This window comes from Cygnus atratus, chromosome 4 (assembly GCF_013377495.2).
Source record: "Cygnus atratus isolate AKBS03 ecotype Queensland, Australia chromosome 4, CAtr_DNAZoo_HiC_assembly, whole genome shotgun sequence".
Taxonomy (NCBI): domain Eukaryota; kingdom Metazoa; phylum Chordata; class Aves; order Anseriformes; family Anatidae; genus Cygnus; species Cygnus atratus.
Genome location: NC_066365.1, coordinates 15,303,615 through 15,320,759, shown reverse-complemented (window position 1 = coordinate 15,320,759; position 17,145 = coordinate 15,303,615). Strand labels below are relative to the sequence as shown.

The 17,145-nt window shown below is 41.1% G+C and overlaps 1 protein-coding gene across 2 annotated transcripts in view; it reads left to right on the top strand.

Annotated features, from left to right (window-relative positions):
* The window catches only part of SLC4A4 (solute carrier family 4 member 4), a 228,464-nt gene extending 211,892 nt beyond the window's left edge, over positions 1-16,572 (top strand). For both annotated transcript variants that reach the window (XM_035542170.2, XM_035542018.2), the window contains exons 22-26: positions 1,509-1,682; positions 4,123-4,284; positions 9,029-9,125; positions 11,551-11,630; positions 12,562-16,572. In XM_035542170.2, coding sequence (XP_035398063.1) covers positions 1,509-1,682; positions 4,123-4,284; positions 9,029-9,125; positions 11,551-11,594 — 477 coding nt within the window. In that variant the 3' untranslated portion in view covers positions 11,595-11,630; positions 12,562-16,572. The remainder of the gene's footprint in view (positions 1-1,508; positions 1,683-4,122; positions 4,285-9,028; positions 9,126-11,550; positions 11,631-12,561) is intronic.
* Positions 16,573-17,145: the final 573 nt, after the last annotated feature.

The following is a 17,145-nucleotide window of genomic DNA, read 5'->3' as shown; positions in this document are numbered from 1 at the left end:
TTTACAAATATTGCCGCGCACTGGCTGACTTGAGAATGAGACTAAAGGCAAGAAATCTGCTCAGCAGGAGAGCAGCCAAGTCTTGTCCCCATAAGCAATGAGGGGGGCCTTTGTGAAGACCCGGGGTCTTTCTTCACCCCAATTTACTGATAGAGAGGACAGCGTGTGCTTGCAAAGGCTCCAGGCTCTCTTCTGGGATGGTTCGGGTCCTCTGCTGGGACATCTGTTGCAGACTGAAGGAAAACAAGGCAACATGATTTATGGTGGTGGCATTATTCTGTGATGTTAATAAGTGGGAACATTGCTGCTTGCACTGGAAGGGAAGCCAAGCCCCCTTTCTTTGTCATTGAGGAAATATTACGTAAGGAACGTTTCTCACAGTGCACTATCTTTAATTGGTGCTAGGAAGCTGGAAGTGTTTTTGTTGCTTTCTGGCACCCTACTAATTGTGGCCTTTCTTTTTAGTGCTTAGTTGTGCTCTGATGGGAAAAGACTCTGTGTTCTGTGAGCGCCATGAGAATTTACTTGGGTATTCTTTAAAATGGCCCAGGCTTTCATTCACTCATTTGAGATTAATCTCGTTTCAGAAGTGGGCAGCAAGCCCAAGTTCTGGCAGGAGACAACAGGGGGATTGTAATATTCACCCTTGGGTTGGTTCTCCTGGAGGGGATTTCCCTTGCTTTCTGGCCCAGGTGCTCAGAGAACTGTGCACTTGTTTTCCGCTGATCAAGGACCTCACTCAGCGAGAAATCCCCATTCTGGTTTAACTCCAAGTCCATCCAGTTCAGCACGGGGCGAGGGACACTGCCTGAAAAGCTGCCCCTTTTCCTCTCTCTTCAGTTAGCTGCATTTCTGTTCTCTGGTAACATGATGTCTGCCCTCACCTCTGGTGACCTCTGCTCCCAATTGATTTGGAAAAGGCACTGTTTTTAAATGCTGAACATCTTTATAGGGTTCCTTGGCAGTAACAGGGTGGTTGACAGAAGTAACCCAAAGTTTGATGCCAACCACAGTTTGGGCATTCATCATTTTTCTCTGTTTTGTGGGCAAAGAAGTCCTTTCTTCAACAGGAAGTTCCCTGTGTCCCCAGCTGCAGCAGATCAGCCTAGTTCTTTAGAAGCCAGCAGAGAGAGCTATTTCCACCGATACCTTAGTTTTTTGGTTTAAATAATGATCATCAGAGCACATGGATTCCTGCTCCCTAAAATAAAGGCACATCAAGGCCTTGCATTGAGAGATGCTTGGCTCCTGTGTCTGTTTAGGTGCCAAATGTAGATGTGGGAGCTTAACGTCAGACAACTGACTTAAAATGTTTAGCCCATTGCGTTAAATTAAAAGTGCATTACTCAGGAGAGAGAGGAACTGTGCTGGGTTCTCTGCTGAGTTTCCTTTACATCAGGAAAGCAGGTTGTTCAAGGTTGCACTTCATAGTTTAATAACACTATTGTCTTTTTTTGTGAATCCTGCATTTCATTTATATGTATGCTGCTTTTCCATTTTCCATCCAGTTCATGGATCGGCTGAAGCTGCTCTTGATGCCTCTAAAACACCAGCCTGACTTTATCTATCTACGTCACGTCCCGCTGCGCAGGGTCCATCTGTTCACGTTTCTGCAGGTGGTGTGCCTGGCCCTCCTCTGGATTCTCAAGTCAACTGTGGCTGCTATCATATTCCCTGTCATGGTAGGTGATGTTCTCCTTCGCCTGTCCTGGCCGTGCCTCCCTTTCACAGCCTGGGCCTTCCACACACAGGCATATGCTCCCTCAAACAGGCAAATCGAATCCTCTTGCAGTAAAATCCCTAGGCTGGGACTCTGAGCTCCGTTCGTTATACTGATATAAGACTGCACAGGGTGAATGTTCTCCACATCCTCTCGGTTGCTGTGACTGCCTTCACATAAATCCTCTCGAAGAAACAAGCCTGGAAAGTTAATTTTTTTCCAGAAAGGTGTAGTTAGTTTTGACCGTCCCTGGCTGCCAAGGTTAGATGTGCTGTGTTTTGTCCTTGAGCTGCTTGAATGAACGAGAGGTACACAGTTCTGCTTTTTCAGTCCACACCAGTGTGTGTACAGAAAATGTCTCCCTTGCTTTTAAATAAAACAAACAGGCAAACAAAAATGAGATGGTAGGGCTGTGATCACTGCTCAGATGAACATCAAATAGAGGGGAAGTATTGGTTAAATCAAGAGCAAGAAAAGGAGTGTCTTTGTTGTCTTTTTACTCAAGTTCAGTGTTGATTGCTGTGTTTCACATCTAAGGTTGCTGTATACGTTTGTAGGATGCATGTCCTCTAACAGTGGGTATCAGAGTCATGTTAAAAGATCTTTATGAATGATGAATGATAAATTATTGATCACACAGAACTATTTTATAGATATACCCTGTGCAGCCAGTTCCAAGGCAGACCGAGTCTCAAAACCTTTGGCCATTTACAGGTGGTCTGCAGGTGGTCACTGGAGCAGTTCAGGTCCAAAATGAAGCAGCAGAAAGTGGACCCTGCTCTACCTCTGTACCTGACCTATAGCTCAGCTAAAACAGCTGGGAATAATGTCACCTTACAAACAAATGTATCCAACATGACCACAGCTATGTGCACAGGCGTTCTACAGAGCTTGATCTTTGGCTTGGAGATAGGTCAGACTGCTGCAAAGTCAACACTATATGAAGCTCCCTTAATTATATTTGGGCCAAATCCTACACACACACACACACCGGTTTCAGGTTTATGAATGTGTAAAAACTCAGTCATGGGTGCAATTACAAATTGCAGTGCTTATTTAAGACAGAGAATGAAGGAAAGCGGAAACAAAACAAGCACAAGCATTTGTTCTCTGGTGCTGGTGAAATTAGAGGAGAAAAGATGATTCAAGTAAAAAACAAAAAACACAATGGGACACATGCTGGGACACATGCTCATATATAAAGATGTTAAAAGTCAGCAGTTCATATGGACATGCTGTTCCATTCCATTTTTATAGCTGTGCTGTGCTGTTGAAAGCTGAATTTAAGATCTGGAGACACCTCCTGTTTGCCCATAATAGAATTTGAGCAGGCTGTAAGTTTGCTGAAGTTTGTTATAATGATGCAAACTCAGTGGAGGTACACTGACAACTTAGATGTAGCAGGATCTGATGACAAAACCTGACTTATTTGCACTTGTGAACAGGAAGACTATGAACTTCCAATTTGACTGTGAAGATCCAGCCAATAGCCAGCTCCCTCCTTACTTGTAGGGAAAGCACTTTTAATAAAGAAGTAATTTATAGTGGGATAATCATGGGTGTCCGCATGGCATCTTTCCACTCCACGAGTAATTTTTCATTTCTATAATCCCATTTTATGTTACACAAGTAAAAGTTTGAGATCCATTTCTAGGAATAATTTGTGCCATTGATCCTCACTGCTTGGAGCAAACTTTTCCATCTTAAAATCAGTCTTCTGTTGCTTGTAGGAGTGGGTTACATCTTTTTATAGCTAAGCTGAGCTTTTGGTCTGTCAGTGCACATCTTGGTATACATCTGTTGGTGATGTTAAATTCAGCATAGGCATTGACACCTATTTCAGGCATGTCCCATATTTTTCTCCCTACACAGAAAAATCTTTTCCTTCAGTTTCTTGCAGCCACAATCCCAGCAAACTTTATTGCACACCTAGGCTACTGTCTAATTTTTAAAGAGTTGTTATATCTAGAGAAGTGGTGAGAAAAAAGTAAAGAAAATTACTCAGGATGCCCTTGTGAACCTGTATATTTGGCTGAATCCCAAAAATAAATGAAACTATTCATCTTGGGTTGATAGTTTATTTCTTTGCCTGACGCCTGTCAATTTGTTGTTAACGATGACCTTTGTCTTTACAGGAGCAGTAAATGGTTACCTTACTGCTTCTGTACGTTGCTCCTGTTTATTCTGATGTAAAACACCTGCTTGAGGCCTGACTCGGTTCCAAAGTTTAGGTTTTCAAGTTGAACAACTGGAATATCTCGATCACCTTGTTCTGTACATGTTCATTTACAACCAGAATTGAAGCGTGTGGGATTATGAAGCAGCATCAACACGAATGCAAAGAGTGTTCCCAATTAAAGGTAAAATGTATCTCAGTGAGAAATCCTTCTCTGCCTTTTCAGATCCTGGCACTTGTAGCAGTCAGAAAAGCCATGGACTACCTCTTCTCCCAGCATGACTTAAGCTTTCTTGACGACGTCATTCCAGAAAAGGACAAGAAAAAGAAAGAGGACGAGAAGAAGAAGAAAAAGAAGAAGGGCAGTCTGGACAGTGACAATGATGATGTAAGGAGCTTTTCTGCTTTTGTCAAACTACTCATTTCTAGCTAATCCTGGGTGATGGTTCCAAGCCCCTCTCCAGCACTGGGGGTGGGGATTTCCCAGCCTCTTGAAGCAGACCAGCACAATCCTTACCTGCTGCAGCAAATCGCCCCCAAACAAAACTTCTTTTCAATGTTGCCTTCCCTTTTCCAGACGTCACCAGCCTGTGGTAGGTGGTACTTGCATTGCCAAGAATGAAATCACACTTTCCACAAGAGCCCTAGATACCTGCTGACATGTCATTCCCTTTACTAGAATGCCTTTCATCACCCTGCCTTGTTCATCTTTCCCTCCCTCCTCTGCCTTTCTCTTCCCCCTCGTTGTCTCTTACATTTTAGGAGGAGAATGGTTTTCGCAAGCAGTTCAGATGCTTCTGAAAATATCCTGTTTTTCTTTTTTTATTTTTTTAATTACTCTTTTTAAAAGCACAAAAAGATAAGACTTGTCATGTTGCAGGAAAGGCGTTCGTTAATACTCCTGACCTAAACATTTAAAAAGCATACATGCCCTTTCTGCTGTGCACTCTGCTCTTTGCTCCTACCTTAGGTTGCAGCATGCCCTGAAAGAGTGCAACTTAGCTTGCTAATGTCATTACTAAGTGTGTTGACCTGATTAGACTGGATTCATGTGCCTTAGAAAATTCTGCATTTTATTGTATACGTAATAAGATGAAATGTAGTTCTTGTGCCTTTAAACATTCTCCTACCCAGGCCTAATACGAGCTGAAATTCTATAAACTTAAATAGAAGTGCTGAACACACAGATTATAGAGCACTTCATATGGCAAGTGTAAACTGGCTTTGGAGAGCTGTCTGCCTCAGTCAGCACTATCTTTTGCTCCAGCTGGAAGACCATGTTACAAGGGCACTAGGTTTTATTAATGATGAGCCACACAGAGGGTACTGAGCACAGTGTCAGTTCTGCTTGTGTAACTGTCCAGAGTTAATGAAGAAAGGCTTTTCCTGTGGTTCAGACAAAGGTAAGATCACCTGAAGCTGGAAAATACCAAAATTTCAATGTGGCAGGAGACATAAATGACAAGGGATCACACCCTTGGGAGGAGGAAGTTAGCAGGAAAAGTCAACTGCCCCTTTCTCACATGTTCATGCCCAGCTCCCTCACCTGCAGCCAGCAATGCCCAAGTTTTGAACTCCACTGTGGTGTGGCAGAGAAACAGCAACACCAGTTGTTCATCTGCTTGCTCCCTGGCCTACTCAATTGGCGCAAAGTGGATAACAGCAACCTCAGGAAAAGGGAATTTCTGAAGTAGCAGCTGCCAGACCAGTGTATTTGTCAGGAGCATTTCTTACAGTGAAGCCTGAAGGAGCGTGTGAGCCATGGTCAGCTGTGGGAAGTACTGCTGCCACCACACTGTAAGGTCATAGGTGCTGCAGTTTTTTGTCCTACTGTGTTTGCTTTATTTCTAGTGTGTATTATCCGTATCCTTCCTACACTGAGCAGATCTGCCACATTAGCCCCACTTAGGCAGGCAGGTGAGTTAGATGATAAATTCAGTGTCTTCAAGAGTAACAAGGCAGCTCTAGGAGTTCCTCTGGACTGTTCCAATGCCTGGTCTTACCCAAGGTTTGCAGGACAGAAAGCGCAACCACGATCCAGGTGGAGAACAAGCCATACCTCAAGTCCCTTATGTGAGAGCTGTGTAACACCTCTGCAGATCTGTGTTAGAGGCAACAAAGTCAGACTGTTCCAGTGAGAAAATATACAATGGCTTTTCTATAGAGAATGTATGCTGTATAAATCAGAACGTATACAGTAAAAGAGACAAAGCTAGGAATTTCATAGGTGAAGGTGCTGTGATGTAGGAGGTAGCCTGGATGCACTCTTTCTTATTAATCAGGCTGAATCCCAACAGGGAAGACTGGACCTATTTCAGACAGCAAGCTCCCCTTTCCCTTCCTTCCTGGCAGTCACTGGTCATTAGTCTCCTCTGTTCCTGCACTCTTTTTTCAAGAAGTCCTGTGGACCCATCCCTGTTAGCAGTGCAGCTCCTGATAAGACTTTCAGCCCATCTTCGTATGCCTAACAGGGAAGGCAGGAGCTTCGAGCATCAGGAAAGCTCTCACATAAGAACATGCTGATGACACCCAAGACATGCACATTAGTGGTGTCACATCACCAGGAAACCACATGCACACATTCCCACACTGTCCCTCTCAGCTGGGGGAGACAAGGTAACAAATGTTTTGTCTCTTCTATTAATCCAGTGGAGCAGGATTCAAAAACTCTGCCACTTAAGTTTCAATGAAGTGCCTTCATCTCCATGCTACGTTGCCCTGTGGTATGTGCATTTATGTATTACTGTGTGTAGCAAGCAGTTCCTTGGACAGGCTTCCTTTTCATTTCAATGGCTGTCATTCCTGCAGCACCTGGAAAGCCGAGGTCATGGGTTTCCTTCAGTAGATAAATTTGTACAAACCAAAATGAAAGTCATTCTGCTGTCCATAGTGAACAGTCAACAAAGGTTTAACTCCATTCCTTCGGTATGACTGATCTGAATCCAGCAGCATTGTATCCTGAGCTATGGCTCCTGTATCTATGGTATGTTTTAAGCTATCTTCTGTCTTCTCAGGCTTTTAATGAATTTCAGGTACAGTACTTGATCTAGAAGATGATAGAATTGATGCAAAATGTTGGTTCCTAACTGTTCTTATTTTTTTTTCAGCACTTGCTTTTACCGGCTTCCTGAACATAAAGCACTTGACGATATTGGTTTGATTGTTTTCACCCTTTCTGCTCCAGAAATATGCCCCCACACAGTTAGGACTGTGGGATTTTGCAGGCAATTCACTGATTAGTTAGCTGAGTGAAGAGAACTGCTGGGCATTGCTAATTCAAGTGGTGTTAGGTAAATGAATGCAGCAAAACCTGGCATTAATGGAGACCACTCTCTTAGCCTGAGTTAGGACTCACTGTTAAAGTTCTCACTGGGGGGTTTGCTAGCAGTCAGGGGCAGTGAAAAAAGAGCTGCAAAGTTTTTCAGTAATCTCATCATGCTCCCTCCAACTTGTTTTTACAAAGTATAAATTAGTGAGACTAATTGCTATATTTGCCTAAGCTTGTACGTAATGGAAAGTTGAGCACCTTGGTTTTCTCTCAGATTTTATGTCCAAAATGCATGATCTAAGAAGGGCCAGCAGTTTTTTATTTTATTTTTTTTTATATTGGGATGGTATATTTAATTTAAGAGCCAAAAATGATGTGTAATAGCCTCTTCTCTCCTTTGGGGCATTTTTTGCCAACCACAGGCACTTTCTTTGTCTCTGTTCATTTTACACAGTCAAGTTTAAAGCAGACTCCAAGCACCAGCACTGTCATTCTACAGGTTTTCTATATCAAAAACATATACCAAACCAGTGATATGCTGGAAAGATTACCTAGCTCTTATGCTCATTTACAGTATAGCTCCAAACGGATGGGGATTTGGGATGGCTTTATTGCCTCCTTGGGTCTTCTGCTGAATCTTTTTTTTTATTTGAGCTATGCTTATCCCTAGGCAGTTTAGAAACAAACCAAAAAAAAATACTTGTGAGGAAACATTCTCCTATTAATTATACGATATTGCACTGGATGTCTGTAGCATTAAAAAAAATATAATAATCCAGGGAGAAAGATTAGAGATTCTCTGGCTTCTGTAATGTTTTCCCGCCCTGACTTTAGGTCTTCCTTCCTCCAGTGCAGTGTTATGCTCTGTGCTGTGTCTGGTTCTCTCCAGGAACAAAGACATGTAAACATTTCTGGCATATATCACCTTAATTTCTTTGCCAAGTTAAGCAGTATCAGCCCCTCTTTGGTTACGAGACATTATTTAAAAAACAAATCAAACTAGCCCAGTAATTCAGAGTACCTTCTAAGCACAAGCAAGTGCATTATTAAAGGCAGTGGGGCATAATCATGGAACTCCAGGGGACCCTGTGGTTATGGTGTGCTGACGATTTGAGCAAAACCTTGCTGAATTTAGCAGAAGGGTGTCCTGGAGAACGACTGGCTAATGTACACCATTTTTTCTACACTTGTAACTCTTGACCGGTTTGCCGTATCTCCTGTGTGGCTGGGATTATGTGAATTTTTAAAAGGACCCTGGATCTGATTAAAAAAAACAATCTTATTGTAAATACAGGTGTAACTGAGACTGGGTCTGACTTGACTTAAATAAAGAGGACTTGAAACAACACAGCTTAAGGAACCTCTGCCATATCATGTCTGGCACTCTTCCTCATAGAGCAGTTTGGAAGGGAAAAAAATTACAGAAAGTCCGGCTGTAATTTACAGAAATCACAGCAAGATAAAACTCTGTGATAAGATTTCACAGAAGCCAGTGCCCTGTCATTTTTGCGTACAAATGCATTTTAATCTGTATTTCCTGCAGCCAACTCCAATCTGTATTGGATGGTTTCTTACAAACTGGTTGCAAAGGAGCTGGTGAGGTGGGGAAAGGGAAAGATAACACTTAGACAACATTACTCTTTCTGTTTTATGTCCATAGTTTGAAGGAAGAGGGAAAGTGGAGTGCAATAGGGAGCCAGTGAAAACAAGCAGACCACTTGGCTGGAGAATTCCTTTTTATTCCCCCCTGTTTTTCCTCCTTTCTCATTCCTACAGAAACAATATGAAGGATAATTTTAATTTGTGGGAGACAGTAAGAGAGCAGTGGAAATTTTCTAAGACCTTTTACACGTTTTTTTCACAGTCTGACTGCCCCTACACAGAAAAAGTCCCAAGTATTAAAATACCAATGGACATCATGGAGCAGGAACCTTTCCTAAGTGATAGCAAACCTGCCGACAGTGAGTAGAACTAACCTATTGCATGCCTGCGTGACTCTGACTTGCAGTACGAAAAAATACAGAGAATTAAAAAAAAAAAAAACCAACCCTTTTCTATTACTTCCAAAGTGTTTTTTTTTTTCTTTTTGAATTTCCAGGCCTCTGGTTTTGGCTTTGTTTTTATGTGTTTTTTTGTTCTTTACAAAACATATGTTATTCCTTCTGGTGCCTCCAGCTACTAACACATCTCTTGGTAACTTCCTCTCTCGCCTCTTTAACTCCCCCATCTACTCACTCCATTTCTGACCTTTGCCATTTTGTGTTACCTTTGCTGATGGTTTGCATTTATTTTTTCTCTGAGCCTAGTGTTCTGGATTTGCAGCATGTCTAAACTGCATCGCTGTCTCATTACTGTTTATTTCCTTAGGTTCCAAGCAATTGCAAAACTCAGCACTTTAAAAGAATAATTAAGCGAGTCCTTGATCTGCATTATGCGTTAAGCAGACAAGGCAGTGATCATGTGACCATTAACGTATTTCCCTTCTTCGGTGATTTGCTTTTGTGCTATTGCTTCTTTTTAATTACCTGTCTTAGTATCCATGGTTGATTATTATAATCTTCATTTTCATTTTCACTTCTCATATTTTAGTCTTTTAAGTGAGGAATCAGAAATAGCATCCGACTTCAGCTTTTTTGCCTTTGCACTGACCTCTGAAAATACTGTGAGCAACGGGTTCAATCTTGAGATAAATATGCTGTTTTGTCATGAGGTGGGAGTGGAGGAATGAGAATGATAGTAATGTATCAGTGCTGGTGATAAGATTTCTAGGAATAAGACCTAGAAACACAGGTCTTTAGATCCCTTAATTACCATTTGTGTTTAGGAGCTGATACCTGACTACCTTCGGTTTTGGTGGCATTTGGCAATCCCAAGCAGTGAATTGTGGTTTTAGATAAAAGAACACTTAGAGATTAACATTCTAAAATGAAGCCAAAGAGAAGAGAAAGATGATTCCTTTACTATTTTCATATTCTTTGCGTTTTACTGGCAAGTAAAAGAAAAGGACAGAGAACAACCTTGAACCAAACAGATCCTCCTCTTTTTTTCTGTGAAAATGCCTTGGTGCGCTAAAACCAAATTACATCCTAAATGTTGTTACACGGGATCTTATGATCAGGTACGCTGTTTTCAGCATCATTAAGGCTGAAATAATTAAGGAAAAGTTAATACTTCTGCCACAAACCTGTTCACTGGAATGCCCTTTGAGACAATAAAGGGTAATACACCCGTGTGCCAAGCAGCAGTTAGTTTGTGTATTTGTACATTTTAATGATCGGGAAATTGATTTGCTGGGTTTTATTTAGAAACAATGCAAAAAAATAAAGTCAGGCCCTTGTACTAGAGAAAGTAGCTGGAATCCATCAACACCATGGTATCACCCTAGAATATAACTGTGCTCTGAGACTCAAAGAATATTATTAATACTACTACTAACATTCAGTACTTGAGCATATTTTGCATGTTCAGAGTGCTTGACAAACACTTAATTTACCCTTCAACCACTAAGGCAGAGAAGTGGATTCCAACTGTTTCTCAATCCAAACACGAAATTCATTTTTTACTCCTTAGCTTCCCTTCAGCAATAGCAAGAATAGGATTATTATTAAAAAAGAGTACACTTCACCACGCTGGTCAGGAAAGGAAAGTGATTGCAGGCAACAAGCCACCTATTTTCTCGCAAGGAGTTTGGATGCCACAGTGAGGAGCGCAGGGTAACTAAAGACGTAGATGAAAGGTAAGTATCAAGATCTAAAGGTGCTGAAACGAGGCCAAGAAATGGAGTAATTTTCCTGAGATGGAATCTGGGAATTTCCCAACTTGGCATTGCACGCCCAGGCCCTGCTTGAGGGATTCCCAACCTCTTTTTTTGTTAGGCTGCTCCAAGCACTGCAGAGGGCACGGAAATGCTCCTGCCCGTCCTGGGCTGAGGCTGGCTCTGTGGGGAAGCGCACCCCAGCCAGAAACCCTTCACCAGGCTACAGTGCAGGCCTGGTAAATACAAAGCAGGTTTTCCTGCAGTCTGTTTTTTCAGAGTGATACAGCTGCCTCTCGTGTGGCAGATGGGCGACTGCTCGTGATTGTACAACTCCATATGTAGTTGTGTGTCTGCATGTGCAAAGGCATGCTGCTGAATGCAGCTCGCAAGGCAGTCTTTGGAAATGAGTCTCTTGGCTGTGTTGGCAGTTCAAGGGTTTATATCTTGGAGGAGAGACTTATTTTTTATTTTTATTTAGAAGCTGTGAAATTTATATGGCAGGAAGTCAGCAGTAAAAAGCACTGCAAAATACATGAGAGTTTACTGGACAAACTGAGGCTGGGCTTAAGAGAATATAAATGCTGCATGCAATGACAAAAAAACGATTTTCTTTCTCTCCTCCCTGACAGGAGAAAAATCACCAACATTCCTTGAACGCCATACGTCGTGCTGATAAAATTCCTTTTTTTCAGTCACACACCATGCCAAGGTAAGCAGCCTTAAAATGCAGTTTATAACGTTTCCTCAAAAACATCTCAGCTATGCTAAAGTGTACTGAAATTAAACAAGGCAAAGCTCCTGTCCCCCTATAGGAAACTCTTAAAAAGCACTTTAGCACTTAAGAGAGTTCATAACATACAGTTTCCACATCCTAAGTTTATTACAAGCATGGCCTTACAGTGTGGAGACAGTGGAGAGTCTGCAGGAGACATAAGTACACCACTGGCCTTGCTTCAAGCCCAACTGCAGTACCAATGCCTGTTTCGGTGACTAAACCAGAAAAAAAGTTGTGGAACAACTGTGAGAAGTCTAGAAAACATGTCTACAGGGGAAAAAATAAATGAATTGGGATTGTTTAGACTTCAGTATATAAAAATTCATACAGGCAGTTCATGAATTTTGCCACAGCCTGGTGTGAAGCACAAGTGCTAGATATTTGGAGCTCCTCAGTCAATAAAATCAGTGGTTTTAACCCCCCAACATAAGTAGTGTTTGGCCCAATTCATTAAAATAATTTTATGTGATGCACAGGCCTAATGAAAAGTAAAGGTACATAGGACAGCTGTATATTACCACTGCCTATTTATCTGATATCTATATGCTGTCAATTTCAGAAAGCTATATTGTACTTGTGTGTGCTAATGAAAGGAACCTGATCCTCAGTACTGGGAGTTCGGAATTTGTTCCACTTCCAGATGTGACACTGTGTACCTTGTCCAGTAAGAACCAGGATCAGCAGTTTTCCCAGTGTATGCTAGTTGCCACTCTGTTTATAAAATGCCATTTTTCTCTTGGAGTTGATCCCTCAGAAGGTGTATTTTTTCCAAGAGGAGGTAGCTGAGCACTGTAGAATGCATTAAGAATTACTAAAAAGCACAAAACTAGTCCATGCGCTTACCTTTCCTTCTTTTTCTTCACAGCCCTCCACGAACTCCAGTAAAAGTTGTGCCTCAAATTAGAATAGAACTTGAGCCTGAAGACAATGGTTATTTCTGGAGGAGCAAGGGAACAGAAACTACTTTGTAATTTGTCTGTCTGTTAAATCTTATATGGAATTTATTTTGTCACTAGCCAAATATTAAAATGCTCTCTGCTTCCCACCCGCATAGGTAGACAAGACATTCTGCGCTTCCCCCTCCTCCTTTACACCCTGCAGATTTCCTTTTATTCCTCCTCACCCAGTTTTTCCACTCTGACCAAGACTTGTTTTTGCCTTCTCTGTCACACGCACGCATCTCTCTCGTTTTCAAGCAGAGGGCAGAATTATTAAGGATATAATATAATACCTTTGTGAAATGTCAGAGGAACTGGCATTACTTTAGTTGTGAATCAGTGTTCGTTTGTTTCTTTGTTGTCTGGCAGAACAAAACTGACCTCCAGGCTAATTCAATGTCTTTATTACACTGCTCTGAGATGCTGGAAAGTGCTGCTAATACTAACTTGCTCTTAAAGCCTGTACTTGTAGTAACACAAGAAGGAAAACTAAAAGGTACTTCACTCCCAGCACAGACAAACTATTGCCATCGTTGTAGCATGTGTTTTGAAATGTCCCTTTCCTATGCAATTTTTTTTTTTAAAGAACACTTTAATGGACTTAATCCGTCAGGTACATTGAAGAGTGTTATTTTCCTAGATTATTTTGTTTAAATTATGGGGGCCTAACCTATGACTTTTTTTTGTCAATTTTTTTAACCTTTTTTTAATTACTGTAAAGAAAAATGAATTTTTCCTGCAGCAGGAAACATATAGTTTTGAGTAGTTCTACCTCTTATTTCTAGATGCCAGGCTTTCTGTAAAAATGTATTGTACCATATATAATGTGATTTTTACAAAAAAAGGAAAAAAATACACAATCTCCAGGACATGGCATAGGGCTGGATCAGTTTTATTAACACCTACTCTGAAGCATCTGTTTTACTTAGGGTTATTTTATTTTTTAATAAATAATCTAACTTTACTATGAAGGAGACAGGATGTAACTCAAATATCTTGTGATCTAGGAAGACTCTTAAGTTTAATGGTGGTAAGTAAGATACTGACTGGTTAACAGTGTCAGTGGACAGATGCTGATTGTATTCATTGTCGATTTCCTGTGCAGTATTGTTAGAATTATTTAATTTAAAACATCCGTGTGTGCACGTGTGTGTATGTGTGCAAATGAAAACACCCTGCGTGCAGTTTAGACATAATGATGCAGCAATTTAGGAGAAAGCTGAAGGTAACTTACGGGGATATTTATCCCCAAACCCATATTCAGGAGGATTATGAAGATCTACATCCTCCTTGTGGATTGGCAGCACCCCAAATCTATTGACCATCATGTAGAGAATTTACCCTTAAACTTGATTGCTCAGCATTCCCTTAGGTAGATTGATCCATCCATACACGGTGATGAACCACTAAGAAACTGGCTAGGCGCAGTTACATGCAGGCTTTTGGTTTTAAACCAAGCAAGCATCACCTTGCGTCAGATACTTTTCTCTGTAGTGTGTACACAACGAACTTGTGTATGAATATAAACATGCATTTGGGAAACTGGGCTTCACCAGTGTTACTTTAAGTGTGAAGATTACATGGGACGTGCTGAAAAGGGTTTATTTAATTAATGAATAAGTAAGACAAAAGAAAAAAAAGCCTAGCTGTAAGGGCTAATTCCCAAGGGGTAAAAATCCCCTCTCCCCCTGAGGATGGGCACATTGCTTGCATGCAAGAAGTGCCTTTGCTTGCAGCAGGTATGAGATCAGGGGTCCCCACCCCCAGAAGGCAGCAGCCTGGCAGGCCCTCGCTGGTATTTGCCGCTCCCTGCATGCGGCACATTTGGGGATTAAGCAGGAAGGGGAGCAGCTTCCCATCATCGGGGGTGGGAGTTGTCTGTAAGAGCCCCCACCACCAAGCATTAAAAATGCACTTGCAGAAACTGCTTTGTAATGCCTAACGTGGTTTTGTTTCTTTTATTTCTAATTTAGTAAAAATACTAAATATAAAAGTAGCACTTAATGGCCTCCATACCTGTTGTAAAGAAACCAAAGTCCGTGCTGATTAAGGAAACAAAATTTTATCGTGGTGCTGACAGACCTTAAATGCCAAATTTTAGCATCTACAAACTAGTAACAGCCAGATCAGTGATCAGACCTGCAGAATAGGGCTGTTCTTTTCTTTCCCAGATATGGGATCTGGTTAAATGATGCATTGATATGGACCGTAATAGCTGTTAGCCTGATCTCGTGCAAATGCTCTTTGCTGCACAAAAACGAGAGAGTTGCAGAGGAGTTGGCACAGCACGCGCACGTGCACACACCTATGTACATTCCCCAATTTGTTATCAAGGAATCTAAATTTCTGCTTACCTAAATTTTTGTTTACTGTGAGAAAGCAGTGCAAGAGGAAGGGAGAGCAGCCGCTCTTCTTTGTTGCCCTGAGAGGTCAGCAAATCTAGCCCAAACCTGCTTCAGAAAGGTTGAGGAGACATCCGAAGTGGCCATAAAAGCAGCCGCTATGTGATCCCTTCTGCTGCCTGGTAGGATTAGCTGGAGGACAGATAACCTGGGAAGTGCAATGCTAACTTAAATGTGTAGAAAATGGTTTTCATTCCTTGGTGAACAGAAGTCACTGACTACCAAAGGGAAAACAGACTCAAGTGTCATGTACAGAGTACATGTGAGCTTTTACGATTTGCCCAGACGTTTTATTTGTAGAAATCCAAATAAGGAAAGATCAAAATAGAATAATAGAAAGATTTCCTTGAGAGAGCACTGACAGAACACCACCCCCTGCCTATGGTATGCTCAAAAGGCAGCATACTACACACATGCATATACGCACACACACAATGCATATCTTTTCATCTGCTATTACCTGGTGATTTGTCTCCACAAAAATGAGGTCTTCCACTTTTGAACCATGTTAAATGTACTTGAAATGTATTGACTGCTGATCTAGATCTTTTTCTCTCTTTTATTTTTTATTTTCTCCAGACTGAGCTGTTGTACAGAGGGTAGCAATGTTCAAGGGATGGGACAACGATTTCTGTAGTTTTCCATGTAAAACAGAACTCTGGTGACAGGAGTGGGAAATTTTTCATTTCCTGCTTCCTGACAACAGCACTTCATTGAAGGTTGTGTGTCCTTTGTTGTTTTTTCCTTTAGAAAAAATAAACCACAGAGACAGCAAGCAAGAGCTCTGCTGGCACCAAGAGACGGAAGGTAATGAAAAGCAGCCATCTAATAGAATTTGATGGGCTGACATCACCACAAGGAGAATTTTACTGCACTTTGTAGGCCTTGTGACAATAAAACTAAAACTAATTTTGGTTCAGAATTGGGTGTTTGGAGAGAAAAGGCTGGATGAGCAACTCCAGCTTCTGGAAAGGCTCCTCTTAAAGAAGAGTCCATAAAGAAATGAGCTTCCCAAAACAGTTTCTCATAGAAGTCCTACAAAACCAGGTACCAACTCAGGGCTGATATCCTGGAATCACCCAGCAAAAACAAACTGCAGATAGCTTTGTCCCAGCCCCATAAAAACGGTGATTGTCTGCCTCTGTAGCCACTACTTATTTGTCGTCATGGTCGACACATATTTGTACTCATTACTTTTTTTTTTCCTCGGAATCGACATGCACTTTCAGATACTTTTATTATTTTTAATTCTCTTAAGTCTGTATTTGCTTTGGAGGAAATAATAAAAACTTAGTTTAAAATGAAGTGGATCAAGATGGTGGAACAAAAAGGAAAAAAGCAGAAAACATTTCAATATATTAAAATGATTTTTTCCAGTAATATAAAACATGAAATTCCTTATAACATTATAGTATTTTACAGTTTTATGAAGCTTTCTATTGTGACTTTTATGGAATCAAAAGATGAAGATGATGAGATATTTTAGCATTTATATTTTTCAAAATTAAATGTATACTGAAAATAAAGTAACTTTATGCATTTATTGGAGAGTCGTGGATTTTTTGTATTTATTTATTTTTTGTTACGTACTCCATTTAGTTTGATTGAATCAAGATTCCTGGATTGCCGTTGTCATCACCACTACTGCCAAGGCAAAGTGTTTCGCAGGTGCCTGATGGAGAGGATGATCACAAAGGGACCCTCCAATACACATGTAAAGAAATGTGGCACCAGTCTTCACAAACCACAAAGGGGTTTAGAACATACGTCTCTAAAAGTGTGTTTTAATGACAGAAATACTCTCTTGAGATAATTTACTGAATCTTTTGAGGGAGTAAAATGTAGTTGTTGTTCACAAATAAGGGTGGAGAGACCATCTCCATCTGAAGCTGGGACTTTTGTCTTCTCTCAGGAGCACCACTTCTCAGGAGATACTGTTGGCAGTGGATGAGAACCAGCAAACCAGACTATCTGAATTTCACACAGCCTTCAAAGAGGTTCACAGATACTTCATACAGAGTCTGGGCTTTTTTAATTTGCACTTACCCAAATGATCATTCCCTGCAGGAGTCAGAGTGTTCTTATTAATAAAACAGAGAGGGGGGGAAA